The sequence below is a fragment of the Malaclemys terrapin genome, chromosome 9 (assembly GCF_027887155.1).
Source record: "Malaclemys terrapin pileata isolate rMalTer1 chromosome 9, rMalTer1.hap1, whole genome shotgun sequence".
NCBI classification, from domain to species: domain Eukaryota; kingdom Metazoa; phylum Chordata; order Testudines; family Emydidae; genus Malaclemys; species Malaclemys terrapin.
Window position 1 is genome coordinate 23,420,440 of NC_071513.1, and position 17,382 is coordinate 23,437,821.

A 17,382-nucleotide genomic window follows, 5' to 3' on the forward strand; every position below is an offset into this window, starting at 1 on the left:
CAATGATAATATAATAACAAAAACAACTATACCCCCCCTTGCCATTTGGGGCAGGGGCTTTTGAGAAGCAGTATCCACAGACAGACAGCAGCACAGAGTTAGTCCCTGGGAAAATGAAACTGCACCTGCCTGTCTAACCTGTGTGCTTGGGGGGTAGGCTGGGGAAGAGAAGAGGAGGAATTAGGAGGTTACAAACCTACACTGACATGCCTACATGACCAACTCCACAGCCAGAATAGTCTCTATGGCTAGGGCCGTCTTGACATGTGCACTTAGCCCCAAACCGGCCCGATGCTTGGGGGAAGGGCACCCTCTGTCCAGGGTTGGATGGGCTGGCGGGGGCGGCTGGTTTTTGTTTTTTTCCCGGGAGAGAATAAAGACAAATCAGGAGTTTTCCTCTATCTTCGGTTGGCCCCGTTCAGGTTCTTACTCCGTGCTCGGCAGGCACCGGGGGAGTCCCGAGGGGGACCAGGGATTAACCTGGAGGCTGCCCGGAGACAGAGCGCTTCTTTGGGTCTGCGAAAGCACGGGGCTTAGCCAGGCGAGCAGCTTCCCGTCCCGCCGCGGTGTGTAGCGAGGGGCGGGGCGGGGGGAGAGAGGGAGGGGATTAAAAACACCCGCTCCAGCCACTTTGCAACGCTACAGTTGTCGCGCTCCCCCCCGGCCGTCTCCGGGGCAAGTCGGGAGAGGGAGAGAGCGAGAGACCCCATTGGCTACCGCACATGCAGCATGTCATCCCGCCGGCTGCATATAACCGGGAAAGCGGGGACCACTCAGCCAGTCAATGCCCGCCGCCTCCGGTGCGGAGCGGAGCGATGCTTGCAAGGACTGACAGAAGCGGGAAGGGCTGTACTGGCCCCTGGGATCGGACGAGGTCGGGGGCGGGGGGGGTCCTTCTCCAGGGCAGACGTTGCATGCAAGAAGCAGTTTGGGAGACTGAAATGTGACAGACTAAAGGACTATGTGAAAAAGCAAGGGAGCAAGTTGCCGGGGTAGTTTGTGGGAAAGAAGCAGAAAAGCCCCCAAAGGAGCGAATCAGCCAAGCTGGAGGGAGAAACCCGGAGCCCCAAAGCCAGGAGCCGAAGTGACTTGAGACTTGGCCTTGCTTGCCGCGGTTAAACCAGCCCCAGCATGCAAGCCGGGTTCTCGCCCCGGCTCCCAATTCCGAGCTGCCCTGCCTAGCGGAGGAGGGGGCCGGAGGGGAATCGCTCCACTCCCCGGGAACTTCGCCACTGCTTCGAAGCCATGAGCAGCCACGTGTGGTTCCCCTTGCAGTACATCTCCAAACCCTACCGCCGGGCACAGGACCGCAATGGCTCCGACTTCTTCTCTGCCCTCTACGGCTTCCCCAACCGATCCTCCTTCTTCCACGGCGACTTGGACCTGGACGACATGGGGGACTTTGACAGGGGCACCCGGTACGAAGGGGAGTCCCAGAGCCGGACGGTGAAGGCGCTGCTCATCGTGGCCTATTCGGTGATCATCGGCATCTCGCTCTTCGGCAATATCCTGGTCTGCCACGTGGTGATCAAGAACAAGAGGATGCATTCGGCTACCAGCCTCTTCATCGTCAACCTGGCCATCGCGGACATCATGATCACCCTCCTGAACACGCCGTTCACCCTGGTAAGCAGCGCGGCGCCCGCCCCAGCTCCCCGGGTCTCACTGCCTGGGGGAGCAACTCTCTGCCTTGGCCGCTGCCGCGCCGCCGGCCGGCCGGCACCTTCCCGGGAACACGCTGCCCGCTCTGCGTGCTATGGGCCGGCCCGAGCGGGCAGCAGCGCTGCGACGGGAGAGAGCCACCGAGAGGTTTATAGCGAGGTGGTCGGACGGTAACTTCGGAGAGTTAACTTGGAAAGCGAGTCCTAGTCCTGCCCCATATCCTTTACTGTCAGGTTTGCAAAATGCGTGCGTGTGTGTGTGTGAGAGAGATTGTGTGTCCGGGCTCTGGGAGGGGTGTGTGGATTGGGTTTGTGATTGTGTGTGTGTGTGGCGGGGATGGGGGGTATGCAATCAGTGCCTGAACAGAGCCTGCTTCTTTTTCTTTCGGATCTCCCTCACTTTCTGTATTGTCAAGGAAATAAAATAAGTATCCCTGCGTTGCCTGCTCAGTGCTCAAGTACGTAGGGACCACGCTTAGCTCCTCCATCTCTTCCCTCTCCCTGGGCCACACAGGAATCTGTCCACCTCGTCCTGCTACACAGTCAGTCTCTCTCTCTCTCTTTCCTGCTGGAGCGAGCAGGGCTTGGCAGTCCATGCATCCCGAGAGGAGTGGATAAAGCTGTGGAGTGTGAACCTGACTTTCTTGCAGGATTCAGGGGGAGACACGGATGTTCATCTGAGGATGAAGAAGAGGGGAAGGCTTTGCCCTGTGAAGTACACTCAGTTTTCTACGGAAACTGAATAAGCAGTGTCTGTCCTTGTTAAGGTCCCTAAGAAACAGGTTGATTTCAAAGGGGAAGGCTGGGTTTGTGCTGAGTCCTGGCCACTTTACACAGACTGTGTAGGCTTCCCATGCTGGGGGAATATGACCCCTGAACTCCTGGGTTTGTCGTGATTGGATTGATTAGCTCTGGGATTAGATTGCCTTTGTCTTCATAATGAGATGTGGAAAGAAAGGAATAGAATGAGAGGGAAGAGTTAAAGTCCCATCTAGTCCACTGCATGCTAATGAATAATTTTCCCTTCTGTATATTCTGGAAGGCTTTGTCTAGTCTTCTTTAAATATAGCAGATAATAAAGCTTCCCCCATTTCCCCTGAGAGACTTTCACAGTCTAGTAATCTCACTATCAAAAAAACTTCCCCAATATTCAGTCTGAACTTTAAAAAAATGTAGGACAACTAGGATGAAAGTGTAAACTCTGTAGGGGAAGAATGGTGCCTTCTTTCATGTTTGTACAGCACCTAGCACATTTGGGGCATTGCTGGAAACAAGTAATAATTACAATTACCCTCCCCCCCCAAAAAAAATCCTTGCATTGACTTTGTACCAGGCTTGAAGCAGCATAGGATTGTTATAGTGTGAATGGCACAGTTGTTGCTCAAACACCAACAAACAAAACCTCATTGGGAATAATAGGAGGCTTCATGCACTACTTTCCATGACAGTTTGTGATGCCATGAGGAGATCATTTTCAAAACATCCACATCCCACTGACGTCAGTGTGATTAGACAAAGCATCCACATGCTGCATAAAATAATCCACAATAAGCAGTGCAATGTTAAAATCAATGAGGAAGGCAATCAGTGTTATAGTGTTATCTGCTTTCTCAACTCAGAGGGCCCAGTTCTCTTCTTGAGTACAATAGTATAACTCCAGTGACTTCACACATGTATCAACAGCACGACTCCTGCTCACACAGGGCTGTGACAGATTTGTTTGTTTGCTATTTCTACACTCTCCTTCTGATCCCCTTGTGCCCTAAGCTTACCTTTCTGCAGAAATGGGTCTGGTACATCAACAAAACACTTATAAATATATTAACTATTTAATTCTCACAATAACCCTGGAAGGCAAGGTTTATCATCCTCAGATGCTCCACCATCTGATTTTACTGATGATGCCTGTTGTTTTAATCTACATTTGACATGGCCTGTGTGTTCAAATATTGTTTGTTCTTCAGGTGCGATTCGTAAGCAGTACCTGGGTCTTCGGAAAGCTGATGTGTCACATAAGCCGGTTTGTCCAGTACTGTTCTGTCCATGTTTCTGTGCTTACCCTTGCAGCCATTGCACTGGATCGACACCAGGTATGCACCTGAATTTAAACGCTAGCAAATGTAGGGATACTTTAGAGAAAACAATCAGTATTCAACCTGTTAAAGCCCAGCACCTGGCACCCTGTGATTTCATGAGCATGTCAGCTTTTAGCTAAAAAAAAAAGTTCTAGGCATTAAGGTTGTGGAGAAAAGCTTGAAAACATGACCCGAGGGTGACCTGAAGGATGAAAACCCAGAAAGCAAATAAAAATAATAATAAAATAAAAAAAATTTTGCATGGTCTTTAAGCCACTCATGACATTTTGTGGCCCAACTCATGATTTTTGGGTGCGTGGAGTTGATAACATGCAGGACTGTACCATTTTCCTGTACAAAGGAAAAAGAACAGGAGTACTTGTGGCACCTCAGAAACTAACACATTTATTTGAGCATAAGTTTTCACGGGCTACAGCCCACTTCATCGGATGCATAGAATTTTCCTGTATATTCAGCTGAAGTTGGACCCATTTTTTCCCCTACAAAGTTGTTCCCTGCAAATACTGAAAGGAAAAAAACCTCTACAGTTTTGTTGCATCAGACAACATCAGTTCAAACCTACTCCTTTCCCTGGATGATAATATAATTTAGCATTTGACTGAATCCAGACTATTGTTTCTGACCCTGAATATTGTGCACTAGGATATGAAATTGCATAAGAATGCACTCAGGTGTGGGTTGCCATTGTTTCGAGCGCAGTTGGAATTAATATTAACAGCTATTACGAAAAGAAATTTCACTCGACAAATGTTACAGTTAGACGAAGCTCCAAAAGAATGACGGATCCCGCTAAGTGCTCAGATTGTCAGTCGTGTATGCCAGCTGCTGTGAGAAAATGAAAGCACTTGCTGGAAAATGCTTTTTTTTTTTTAAAACTGCTAATGTTTAATAAATTTCCCCATTCGGTCACCAGAAGTTCCAGCACTATAACACTCAAGAGAAAAGCATTGCGTTTCACAAGAAAGATGTTTTGAAATACCATGTTTTACATATTGCACGATCAAAGATTGCAAATGGTTGGGGAAATAAGAACCAGAGCCTTAGTCTGACTGCCGAGCTTTGCTAGCAATTCATAAATATTATTTTAACGAAGGGAGAACATGAGAACTTCCTCTAATATTGGCAGGATTTAAATAGCTCAGGAGTGAAATTGTTCAACAAAAGGAGTAAGGGGATGCAACTGAGCAAGGAAAAGTCATTTCCTGAAATGAATTTATTTTCTAATCCTGGGATGTATCAGAGTGTGGAGCAGATGCTCAAAAGAAGTGATAGGAGCCCTATTATCACTTGGGACTTTGATAATTGGAAAAAGCACTCAAGAAAATAGTGGAGGGAAGAAACCTTCATGAGCAAAGAGACGGTTGGGATGATTTAAATAGGCGTTTTTCATTGTCAGTGGTCAGTATAATAATCTATGCATTGTGTTGCTCAAAGGTCATCACTGCTGGTCTCAAACTGTGTTTGTGGGTGGCACTGAGTGTGTTTCTCCACGTTGCAAGCTATTGTTCCAGTAATTTGTATTTATATAGAACTTTACATTTCCAGGCACTGTACACCCTAAATATCCTTCTCCAAAGCCCTGTGAAGCAGGTATCACCATCCCTTCTGTACAGATGGGGAAAAATGAGGCCCAGAGAAGCGAAGCGACTTGCTCTAGGGACCAGATGGAATCCGTGTCAGAGCTGGGATTATTTACAACCCTGCGCTCAGTCCACAAGATCAGGCCGCCTCAGTGGTGGAAGGCTTGCGTCCGTTTTGCTTTCCAGGTCTCTACACAATGCAAAGCTATAATAGCATTTGAAAGAGGAGCAGTCAGGGTGACTTTTAGACCATAATTCTTGTGAGCTTCCTTCAGCAGCAAAAGCAACAAGCAGGAGGGTGGAAAATAAAGCAGCTGTTCCTCCCCCCCCCCCACCCCGATTTGTGCCAAACCATCGCCAACGCAGTCTGGGGCAAAACACAGCTCTGATGTAAATGAGGTAGGGTTCAGTGGGCCAGACCCTAAAATTGGTCCCCACGGTCATCAAATCTGCAAAAATCTCTTTTACATCAACTGAATGCCAATGTGGGCATCATTGTTACATGACCAAGTTACATTACCATCACTTACAGCTAAAGCCTGATCTGTTCCCATAGTAATTGGTGCTGACTTTGTCTGTTGTCTTTGTGAACATGTTTGCTAGCTGCTTCTAAATTCAGCAATGGGGGTGGGAGGGACGTGTCCGGTTGCTGATGCGGTACATCGCTTTTTAGAATTAATCTATGTTTTTGAACAGTTAGTCCTGTTGTTATCAGTTCAGAAGGGTTCAAATGGAGTCTTTTTAAAGCCTGCTAGGAGAAGATTTAACATGCTCTGAACTATTTGTCCTTAGGTTATAATGCACCCTTTGAAACCCCGGATGTCAATTGCTAAAGGAGGAATTTGCATCATTATAATCTGGGTTATGGCCAGCTGCTTCTCTCTGCCTCATGCCATCTACCAGAATCTAGCAAGATTTTATATTGGGTAAGATGTATAAACAGGGTGTTTTTTTAAGGAACTCCCTCAATTTAACAGCCATTAATTATAAACACACATGTTTATTTTTTTCTGTTAGTAAAAATTAGCTGAAAATTGACAACTGGAAAAACTTTTAGTTCAAGCAGCATGTTTCCACTTTGAGTTTCTCTCCAAAGTTCAATGAAAATCAAAGGAGTCATTTTTATCTTTATTAGTCAGTTCCATCTTCATTTTCTCAGTGCAGCAGACACTGGAGAGGGAGGTTCATTTTAACTATTTCCATTAGAATTGACAGATGTACACTGGAATAGGGTTTTTGTTTTTCCGTGAAGCTTTAATAAAGTTTTTTTTTTTTTTAAGTAAATAAAAATCTACATTTTGGGTCAAATTTGAGTTGAAGTTGTTGACTTAAAGAGGCACTAATCCATGTGTCTGAATGAATTCCTCTATCTGTTTACCATATGTGCCCAGCTATCTTAAAGGTATTTTATAAGGGGCCTATCCCCTTTGTACTACATGCTTATGATTGTGGAATTGACGGGTTTTCTCCTTTTGTGCTCCAGGAACAGAACTATACGAATGGTCTGTCTCCCCAGCTTCCCTCCTCCTGCTGATCTCTTCTGGAAGTACCTGGACTTGACTACTTTTGTACTCTTGTATGTCCTGCCCTTGCTTGTGATCTCCATCACCTACACAATGGTAGCCAAGAAGCTCTGGCTGAGGAATGCCATTGGAGACATCACCATGGAGCAATACTTTGCTCATCAGAGGAAGAAGAAGATGACACTGAAGATGTTAATGGTGGTGGTGGTGGTTTTTGCTGTCTGCTGGTTCCCACTGAACTGCTACCTGGTGCTTATCTCCAGCAGGGCCATCAACAGCAACAATGCTCTGTACTTTGCTTTCCACTGGTTTGCCATGAGCAGCACCTGCTACAACCCCTTCATTTACTGCTGGCTCAATGAGAGCTTCCGCTCTGAGCTCAAGTCCCTGTTGTGTGTGTGCCGGCGAAAGAATGCAGCCCAGAGCCACGCACTGCAGTCCATCTCTCCTCCTTTCAGGCATGCCTGGGCTGAGAATTGTCATTATAAAAGGGGCAGCTGCTCTCAGAAAGCAAGAGCATCTTCCCAAAGAAACTCTGCAAAGACAGACATATCCAGTGTCCAGCCAATTGTGACAGGGAGCTAAGCCACTGAACTGACAGTTAATGGAGCTCCCTGGGTCCTGAATCCAGAAAATTGGATATTAAATTTATTTGTATTAAATTACAATCACAATCAGGAGCAACTCCACAGACTGGGTAATGGGATATAGAGCCTTTAAACTTAGGAGAAAGAAGACCTAATTACTACTATATATACTTTGGGGTGGCAGTTTATTTTATGGAGAAAATGAACAAACTAAATTCATTTAATACTTTTGATTTATTAATTTATTCAAGACTGATTCGTAACTTTTACAATTTTGGATTTGTGACCCAGGGACTTTGCCTGCTATTTGAATGGTAGGCACATCCAGTATATTACGTTTGTCACTCAAAAAGTAATCTTAAATCAAGACAATTAATTATTCTGAACTGCTTAGTGTAGTGTTTATTCCTTCACCACAGAGAATAGTGCTTCTCAATAACATTTAAAATGATCAAATGAGAACACAAGCTAGGTGTATGCAAAATACACCGAGAATAAAACAAATACAGTTCCTTTGGTCATAAAGATTATTCGTAGCTGCAACAAAAAACAAATGAAAATTTACCTTGCAATCTCTGATCAAGCAAAAGTGTCTCCAGTGAGGTAATTTATAAGAATTAAGGAACTGATGAAACTGACTCCTATCTATAGGCGCACACAGTTTAATATGTGCTCTCAAGATTAAACACATGCAAATAAAACTTCTAGGTCTCAGTACAGGACTTTGTAAAAGGAAATTGTTTAAGAGGATTTCTCAATTTTTCTACTCTGCCAGGTTTTTCTATTCTCCACACACAAAAAATATTAATTTTTGTTCAAAAGTTCATAGCATATTTCATTTTATGAGGCCTTTCATACCTACAACCACTAAATCGCCTATTTGACTCTAACACAGGTTAGTAGTGAGTCAAAGGCATTGCCTTTCAACAGCTTTTCACTGGCCTGTGTGAAATGAGCTGGTGATCTCAGTAAAGCTCCCAATGGATAGATGTCCACACCACAAAGTCTACCACTGTAATTGGCAATCTTGGCAGATTCAACGGAGAGCCCAGGTACTGAAAGGGCTATGGAGTCTAAACTCCCTATCTCACCCTTCTAGATTATGGTTGAAGTGCTTTTACCAAGGTGTCTGTGAAGAATATGGAGGAATTTACATTTCTGTTATCCAATTTGTACCTGCTCTTTGGATAAATATCAGACTTTACAGCCTCCAGGGCTATATCAATCTAGCACTTCTCACCTCTATCAATTTGCTAAGGAAACCAATACTGTGGTTTATTATTATCAGTAATTGGAGTTTTGCCTAAATCAGCTTAAAATTATTTACAGGTATAGCTTTAATATTTTGATTTTTATAAAGGTGTATCTGAACTATTCATAGCTTGGCTAGTAAGCTTCAGAGGTGGGCCTTTGACTATCTGTCATTCAAATGTCACTTTCCACAATTAGTGACTCTTCCAGCATAGGAAACATGACAACTGCTAGCACTTGAACAATTGCTGAACAAAGCATGATGCTTCGCAAGAAGCCAGATGGTAACCACATTTAAAAAAAAATCATTTTTTGAATTAAGAGATAAATGTGAAGGTTTTTCATACCTGCTGACAAACAGAAATGGTGGAATTAAATGGTGTTGAAGTCCTTCATAAACTCAGATATGAACTCATGCTTATATAAAAAAAAACCCACTAACTTATGCTACTGCAGTGGCCCCAAACACTGCAGCTTACAGTAGTGATACTATTGTGCTTGTGACTTATAGTGTTTTTTCATTTAGGGGAGTGTGTCTGAAAATACAATAAATAGATAGGATGTTTCAGAACTCTCAGGAGAGCATCTAGACAACTGATGGACCAAATTCATCCTGATGTATAGAGCTGCAATTTCTACTGAAGTCAATGGGCACTATGCCTACTTATGCTAGGGCTGAATTTGGCTCAATAATGGTAAATATCAATGGGCATCATGTGAGCATATCACCATGCGTAGCTGTAGTAAGAGGAGGCCCTGAGACATAAACCCGTGTGTCAGAGGCCTGGTATGAGGCCTAAGGCCTGAACTAAAGTAATGGTCAAGACTTTGCTAACATAAAGCAAAATTAAGCTGTGAGCCAGAGGCAGGCCCTGCTCACAGAAGTTGGCAAGGAAAGGGCTGATGCTGCAAAAAGAGACATACCTAAAAGGTACTGGACACCAGATATCAGAACATTTGCATACTTGTACATTCCACACACAAGGAACAAGCTGACCCATCCCAATGACAGGGCCAAAAGGGTAATATGATGGATAGAGTTGTTTTGTTCAAACCAACATGTACAAGGTGAGAGGCGGCACCTTGCTGCGTAGAGGGGTTGTACCTTGCTGCGTAGAGGGGTTGCACCTCAATACGTCAGAAGTGATGTGTAACTTGTTTGTACCTGTGTATAAGAATGTATCCCTGAGTGGATATCTTTGTCCAGCCTAGGGGGCAGTGGAAAGTCCCGCCACTGACTGAGCTGAGTCCATTGTCAGGGAGCACATAAGTACTGGCTAGCTGCACCTTAGCAGCACCTTGGACTTTGTTTGCCACTGAAAGCTGGAGATTGTGTTTCTCTTCGACAGTAAATCTGGCCGACGTGCCTTCGTACCTTACTAGAGTCTGTGGTCATTGGGGGTTCTCTCGGGGTCTGCTGTGTCAGCTATCTGCGCAGAGCTGGGGCAGCACACAGAGGAAACACGCACGCAGCCGATTGATATCAACATTCAACAGAGCAGAGCACCACACCGGTAGCATCTGACAACAGTAGCTTTGAAAAATTACCCCAGAAATGAGTGTTAACACTTTTCACTTCCTTACAATAAATCAGCAATTCTCTCACATCAGTTTTACACTGATGGAACTATTGAATTCAACACTTCCTCTCAGATTACATTGGCATGAGAGGAGAATTAGATTCATCTATATACTACTGAGTTATATTTCTATCCGAAATATGAAAAGAATAATTACATTTCACCTTATTAACCAAAGGCGTAACTGTAATATACATTGAGCCAGATCCTCAGCTGGTGTAATTCAGCATTGTTCCACTGAATTCAATTTATCACAGCCAATTTATCCCAGCTGAGCATCTGGGCCCACTGTTAAATTGGGTGAAGAATTTTAGAGAGGTTTTTAAAGTGGAAATCAAAGTACTTTGCTATTGAAACAGACTGGGATTATGTAACCTGGTAATTCATTGGTCATTAATAAAGCAACCAGGAAACCCAGGAACAACTAGGTTGTGTCATTCATGCCTCTTCTGATCCACTGCAGGTAGGAGGGCAATTGTGGCTATGGGGAAGGACCAAAAATATACCAGATAAAAGGAAATATTGATGTCATGTTCCTTAAGATATCAAAAGCCCATTATCATTTTTATCACAAATTCCTTTAATAAACTTTCTGTTCCTCTTGTATTATTAATGACTGTACTCTGCCTTAACTAGTCAGGGCCTTTTCCATCCCACATTTGCCCACAGAATATTATACAGGAAGATGTGACCATAGAACTGAAGGTAATTCAAGAAATCAAATCTTTTTACAAAGATTAAGTATGTGACACTCTAAAACCTTTTATTCACCTAGATGAAAGGTGTGGAAAATAGTGATTTATATGGACTTTTGTGTGCCTGCTTTCTTAATGAGTAAACTCTCTGACAAGCAGATGTATGTAAACAGAGTACAAATCAGTTTGCACAAGGGATGTAAATAATTTACTCTTTCATTTTAATTTGTTATATATAAGTGGTAGCATAAATCTGACGTTAATACTAGTTTACACAATTTTACTGGCTGGATTTGCATTGTTGTGTAAATAGCATGTGCCTTTTAACTAGGGGGTTGAAAAATTAACACATCCAAGTTGTGTGGTGTTAAAAACCAGAGAATGACATTGTTCTGGACACTAGTTTACTGAAACATTTTCATCTCAGTGCTGGGTTCTTTTAAAAATGTGAAAAATCCTCATCTTTTTACACTGGAAAGATTTTGATGCAGTTAATTATGTCAGTTTGCACATCCAGCACAATTGTTTCACCAGACTTCTGTAAAACTGCCGGCAGTGATTCCTACATGATATCCAACTCACTTGGATAAGTTTGAGCTGCGGTGAATCAGGAGAGCACAAAGTTTATTACCACACCTTGTTGTATTCAAGTCATTGGGACTGATGAAGTACAGTAACTTCTCACTTAACGCTGTAGTTATGTTCCTGAAAAATGCGACTTTAAGCGAAATGATGTTAAGCGAACCCAATTTCCCCATAAGAATTAATGTAAATGAGGGGATTAGGTTCCAGGGAATTTTTTTTCACCAGACAAAAGACTATATATATAGTCACACACACATACATACACACACACACACACACACACACACACACACACACACACACACAGAGAGAGAGTGTAAGTGATGATGATTGTGAAGCTTGGTTGAGGTGGAGGAGTCAGAAGGTGGGATATTTCCCTTACTGCTAAATGATGAACTAGCAACTGGCTGAGCCCTCCAGGGTTAACTCTCTCACTCTACAAGGCAGCAGGAATGGAGGGAGATATGGGCATTTCCCCTTTAAGTACACTGCCTTGTTAATTAGATCAGCTTGCTGAGACTGCAGCTGCTGCAAGCTCCCTCCATCCTGAGCGGTGGTGTGTCACCCTGCTCTATGGAAGATGGGGTAAACGGGGTGCAGGAGCAGGGGGGAGGGGAACACCCTGACAGCCCCCCTCTTTCTTCCCTCCCCCACGCACAGCAAGCAGGAGTCTCAGGGAGCAGCTCCAAGGCAGAGGGCAGGAGCAGCACATGGCAGTAGGGGGAGGGACAGCTGAATTGCAGGCAGCTGCTGCACAGGGAACTTAGGGGAGCGGGGAGCTGATGGGGGGCTGCCGGTCCACCCTGGTTCCAAGCCCCCACCAGCTAGTTGCAACAGGCTGCTCTTCCTGCAAGCAGTAGACAAAGCAGGCGGCTGCCAAACGACGTTAGAAGGGAGCATTGCACAACTTTAAATGAGCATGTTCCATAATTGATCAGCAACATAACAACAAAACAACGTTAACCGGGATGACTTTAAGTGAGGAGTTACTGTAAATTAAAGTTTGTAGGGGCCAGCCCTTAGCTTGGAAACTGCAGGTCCAAAAAGTTCCAACTGCCTCAATTTATTTTTAGTTCTTCCTTTTTAGACATAATGCCCCTTGTTTAAGGACAGGTTAACTAAACTGGAGACACACTTGTTTGCTAACAATATGAAGCTCAGTGAAAAGTCAAAAAATCCAAACACTGAAATGTTCTGCAAATGCCATGTGAAAAAAATCACATCCAAGAAAGGAGATACTTAGGTGAAAACAAACAAATAAAAGACATAAACCAAAGCTTCATCTGCACTGGCTAAAGGACATTCCAGTCCCACTGATTTGCTTACTATACATTTTCACATAGTATATGGAATAAGCAGAGCAGGGCAACAGTGCTGGCACAGTGCTCATCATTATGGTACATATTTTCTTAGCTACAGTCTTAGTTTTGATCTCTTAGATATTACAGAAATACATTATAGCGGGGATCGGCAGGGTAAGCCCCCTGGCGGGCCAGGCCAGTTTGTTTACCTGCAGCATCCGCAGGTTCAGCTGATCGCAGCTCCCACTGGCCGTGGTTTGTCGTTCCAGGCCAATGGGGGCTGTGGGAAGTGGCGTGGGCCAAGGGATGTGCTGGCCGCGGCTTCCCACAGCTCCCATTGGCCTGGGACGGTGAACCGCAACCAGTGGGAGCTGTGATTGTCCGAATCTGCAGACGCGGCAGGTAAACAAACCAGCCCGGCCCGCCAGGGAGCTTACCCTGGTGGGTTGCATGCCATAAGTTGCCGATCCCTGCATTATAGGAAAGAATATATTTCACATCATATCTCTGGCTAACGCACGCATGTAATGTACACTTACTCTTAGCAGGTAACATCTCATTAAGTGGCAGTTTGTTCAAGGGGTTGAATACATTTGTTTTTACATTAATTTTCTAACTTCACATCTCTGACACTAGGAACCCCTTAATGCCTACCAGCAAAGGTTTCATAGTTCTATCAGCAACTCCTATCAAGGCTGAAAAACTTCACTACACCTAACTGATTGCTGTCATAGTATTTATCTTTAAAGAATTTTGTGTGAGATGTCAAATGAAAGTCAGTGACACACCGGTCATCCATTGTGAAATGTATGTATTAACTGTAACTCCTCTTTCCTCCCTGGGTGACTTGGGAGCAGGCAACACTCACCTGGATGCCTGATGTTGTTGACCATTAAAGGAGATCCTGAGTATCCCAGTGGTGATGTTGGATAGGTGGGGATCCTCTATCCATCCCTCTGCTGCAGTCCCTTTACTCCTAAAAGAAGTTAAAATTGGCAGTGCCTCCACCTCGCTGGGCTCTGTACACACTCAATGGCATGCCTTGGGAACCTCCAAGATTAAACCTATTCTAATAATTTAATTATAATAATTAATATTCTGTGGCATGGGTGTAACTCAAAAATACCAAATATAAACAATATACATCCAATATACTTAAATTAGAGTTAACACACCTTTACTTAACAATTTAAAGAAACGGTATAACAGACTAAGATGAAATGTCACTACTAATTTAAATCCACAGGGGGCAGTTGAATAAAATCGATTAACGAATATAGTATACAGTATAAACGAAACTTATCTAACTGGCATTTACCCCACCCCGGAGCATACACTCCTCTGGATTTCAGAGTCCTAGGAGCTTGCGTGGGCGTGCTTGGAGATCTGCAGCTGGAGACAGTGCTCTGTTGGTTCCGTGTATCAGTCCATCCCAGGAAACAAGCTGCACAACCCCTCTGATGATTGGAGCTGTCCCCACCAAAGGTCAGCAGCTCTGGGTCCTGGTTCGATGGGAAGATCACTCTGCCTCTCCTCAGACTCAGTCTCTCTGCTGTGCCCCTTCCCTTGAAAGTACTTTCCCAAACAAGAGCGGGGGTTACTCACAGTCCTTCACAGCAGGCCCACCTCAGTCAGCTCTAGACACAGCAACCGTCTCTACCCTAGTTCCAAGGAAGCCACCAACAGCCTCTGAGGCTCCCTGCTCGATCAAAGCCCCAGCTGGCTCTCAGCAGCAGCGTCTTGGCTTCCTAGCAGCAGCCTATGATATGGCCAGAGCTCCACAGCAGCAATCTCACTCCTCTTCCCAAAATGGACTTGCCCCCTGCTCTCCCAGCACAGACTGGACTCTCACTCTTTCCCCCAGGCTTCATGGGAGTTGTAGTCGTTAAGGCTAGATTGCAGCACACAGGCTTTTCCTTTGGACCACTCCCAATAAAGTTCAGAGGCCCCTCTAGTAAAGGGTGCCTACATTCTCCCCCTACCAGAAAAATCCTTAATGTACCCATTAAGGAACCAGAACAAAGAAGAAAAACAGATTAATTTACAATATAATAAATACATTCTTAATTCCTACGGCTAGGTAGAGTAACATTCAATGCAGGGTAAAGTATCGGCCCACTGGAATAGGCACAATTTAGGCATCTAGCCTGAGGTGAGCACCACCATGAAAAACACCTGAGCTTATCCTTAGAGGATACATATTCTCATTTGGACTCCACATGTGCTGAAAGATTTTAAAATACATCCACCCCACTATGTACGGTGGGGATGGACACCTCACTGCTCACTCTAACCACATCATATGTTAACTGCTGAGAGGGCCTGACTTCTCGCTGGGACCTCCTTAAGGGCTGTACCATCCCTTCTTTCTCCTCTACAGGAGGTGTTAATAAAGCTCTGTCAGATTCGGCATCCAACACAGAACTATCCGTTGTAGAAGGAGTAACATCTGTAGTAACCTTGTTCCCTACACTTGAAGACCCTAACAGGAGGGCAAAGATGTATGCACATCTTTCCCCACAGGAAAGAATGGAAGAGCTTCAGGGTTTAAAAGGGGCGTTCTAGTTGAGCTTTCAGGTGACAGTACAACAGACCCAGGAGACATATCTGAGGGTTCATGATACATAGATATATAGTCAGGGTAAACCTCCTCAGAATCAGTCTCTGATGGGGGACCAATTACGTCCATCATGGTAGCAGGGACTGGCACAGGATTAGCACCACCTATGGAGTTGGGGGAGGAACTCTCGGACGTCAGAGCTCTCCTCTGGTTAGATGATCTGGGTAGAGGGATAGGCTCGATATCTGATGGAGCATCCATTCTGATGTTGCCCCAGTGGAAGTAAGTGGTTTCCATGTAAAATCTTTAATGGGCTGCCATTCTTTTCAGGCTTTAGTGGATGTACAGGTAACCTGGACGTTTGATTCTCCACAATGTAGGGCTGCGAATTCCAATGGTTTGCAAATTTATGTTTTCCAGGAGCCCAAGATTTTTTTGTAAGAACATGATCACCGGCTTGCAGATCACAGTATCGCACCTTCTGGTCATAAAAGCCTTTATTGCCCCTGTTCATCTTATCAGATGCTGCCTGAGCAAGTTGATAATCAGCGCACAAGTCTTTTTTTTTAAATTAGCCACATACTGGAGATAAGCCTGGTGGGAATACCCATCCACTGAAACCCCAAAACAGAGGTCAGCCGGTAATCGTGCTTCACGTACAAACGTTAGGAAATACGGCAAATACCCAGTGGCCTCATTTTGGGTACAGTTGTAAGCATGCACAAGATGGCTAACATGCTGGCTCCATCTAGATTTCTATTTGGTATTCAAGGTTCACAACATATTAAGCTGGGTCCTATTAAATTGTTCAGGCTGTGGGTCTCCCTGTGGATGATAAGATGTTGTTTTAGATTTTTTTTTTATACCTAGCATAGTCAGAAGTTCCTGAATGAATCGACTCTCAAAGTCCCGTCCTTGATTGGAGTGCATCCACTTGGGCAGCCCATAATGCACAAAGTACTTATCCCAAAGAGTTTTAGCAACAGTAGAAGCTTTTTGATCTTTAGTGGGAAAGGCCTGTGTATACCTTGTGAAATGATCAGTTACGACTAGCACATTACAAGTATTTCTGTTATCGGGTTCAATTGTGAGAAAATCCATACAGACCAAATCCATAGGGCCTTCACTGTGAAGATGAAACAGTGGAGCAGCTCTCATGGGTAGAGTCTTCTGTTGTATATACCAGGCACAGGTCATACAATACTGCTCAACATCAGTCTTCATCCTTGGCCAGTGGAATCGGTCTCATACAAGCCCATAGGTCTTACCAAACCCAAGATCCTGTGGGCAGCATGTAAAGCAGGGGTCGGCAACCTTTCAGAAGTGGTGTGCCGAGTCTTCATTTATTCACTCTAATTTAAGGTTTCGCGTGCTGGTAATACATTTTAACGTTTTTAGAAGGTCTCTTTCTAGAAGTCTATAATATATAACTAAACTATTGTTGTATGTAAAGTAAATAAGGTTTTTAAAATGTTTAAGAAGCTTAATTTAAAATTAAATTAAAATGCAGAGTCTCCCCCTCCCCCCCGGACCGGTGACCAGGACCTGGGCAGTGTGAGTGCCACTGAAAATCAGCTCGTGTGCCACCTTCGGCACGCGTGCCATAGGTTGCCTACCCCTGATGTAAAGATTGTAGTACAGCTTTATGAAACTGTTGAAGTAAAATCAGTTGTTTTTTGTGTGTTGCCCGGGATGGTTAGTGATTCTATACAAAAGTCCATTCTCCAGGAAAAGTCAATCCCATTCTTTCATTAGGAGAGGAATATCAAGGTGCCTGCTCTTATCCACGGCACCAGGATTCCCTTGATCATCTGCCAGCCAAGCCTCTCCAACACAGGCATTGTCCTGTTCTGTGGCCTGAAGCTCAGAATAGCCCTTTAGAAAAGTGTATCTATAATTATATAGATTAAATTTCAGCCAATGTACAGGTCTATCATTCTTCATCACCAAATTATTACTGACA

At 44.4% G+C, this 17,382-nt stretch overlaps 1 protein-coding gene across 1 annotated transcript; it reads left to right on the plus strand.

The window, feature by feature from the left end:
• The first annotated feature begins 616 nt into the window (after positions 1-616).
• On the plus strand, positions 617-10,077 carry LOC128843246 (G-protein coupled receptor 83-like). The gene is made up of 4 exons (XM_054039912.1): positions 617-1,626; positions 3,626-3,751; positions 6,130-6,263; positions 6,821-10,077. Exons 1-4 carry the CDS (start codon positions 1,246-1,248, stop codon positions 7,443-7,445), a joined length of 1,266 nt encoding a protein of 421 aa, XP_053895887.1. The 5' UTR covers positions 617-1,245; the 3' UTR covers positions 7,446-10,077.
• Positions 10,078-17,382: the final 7,305 nt, after the last annotated feature.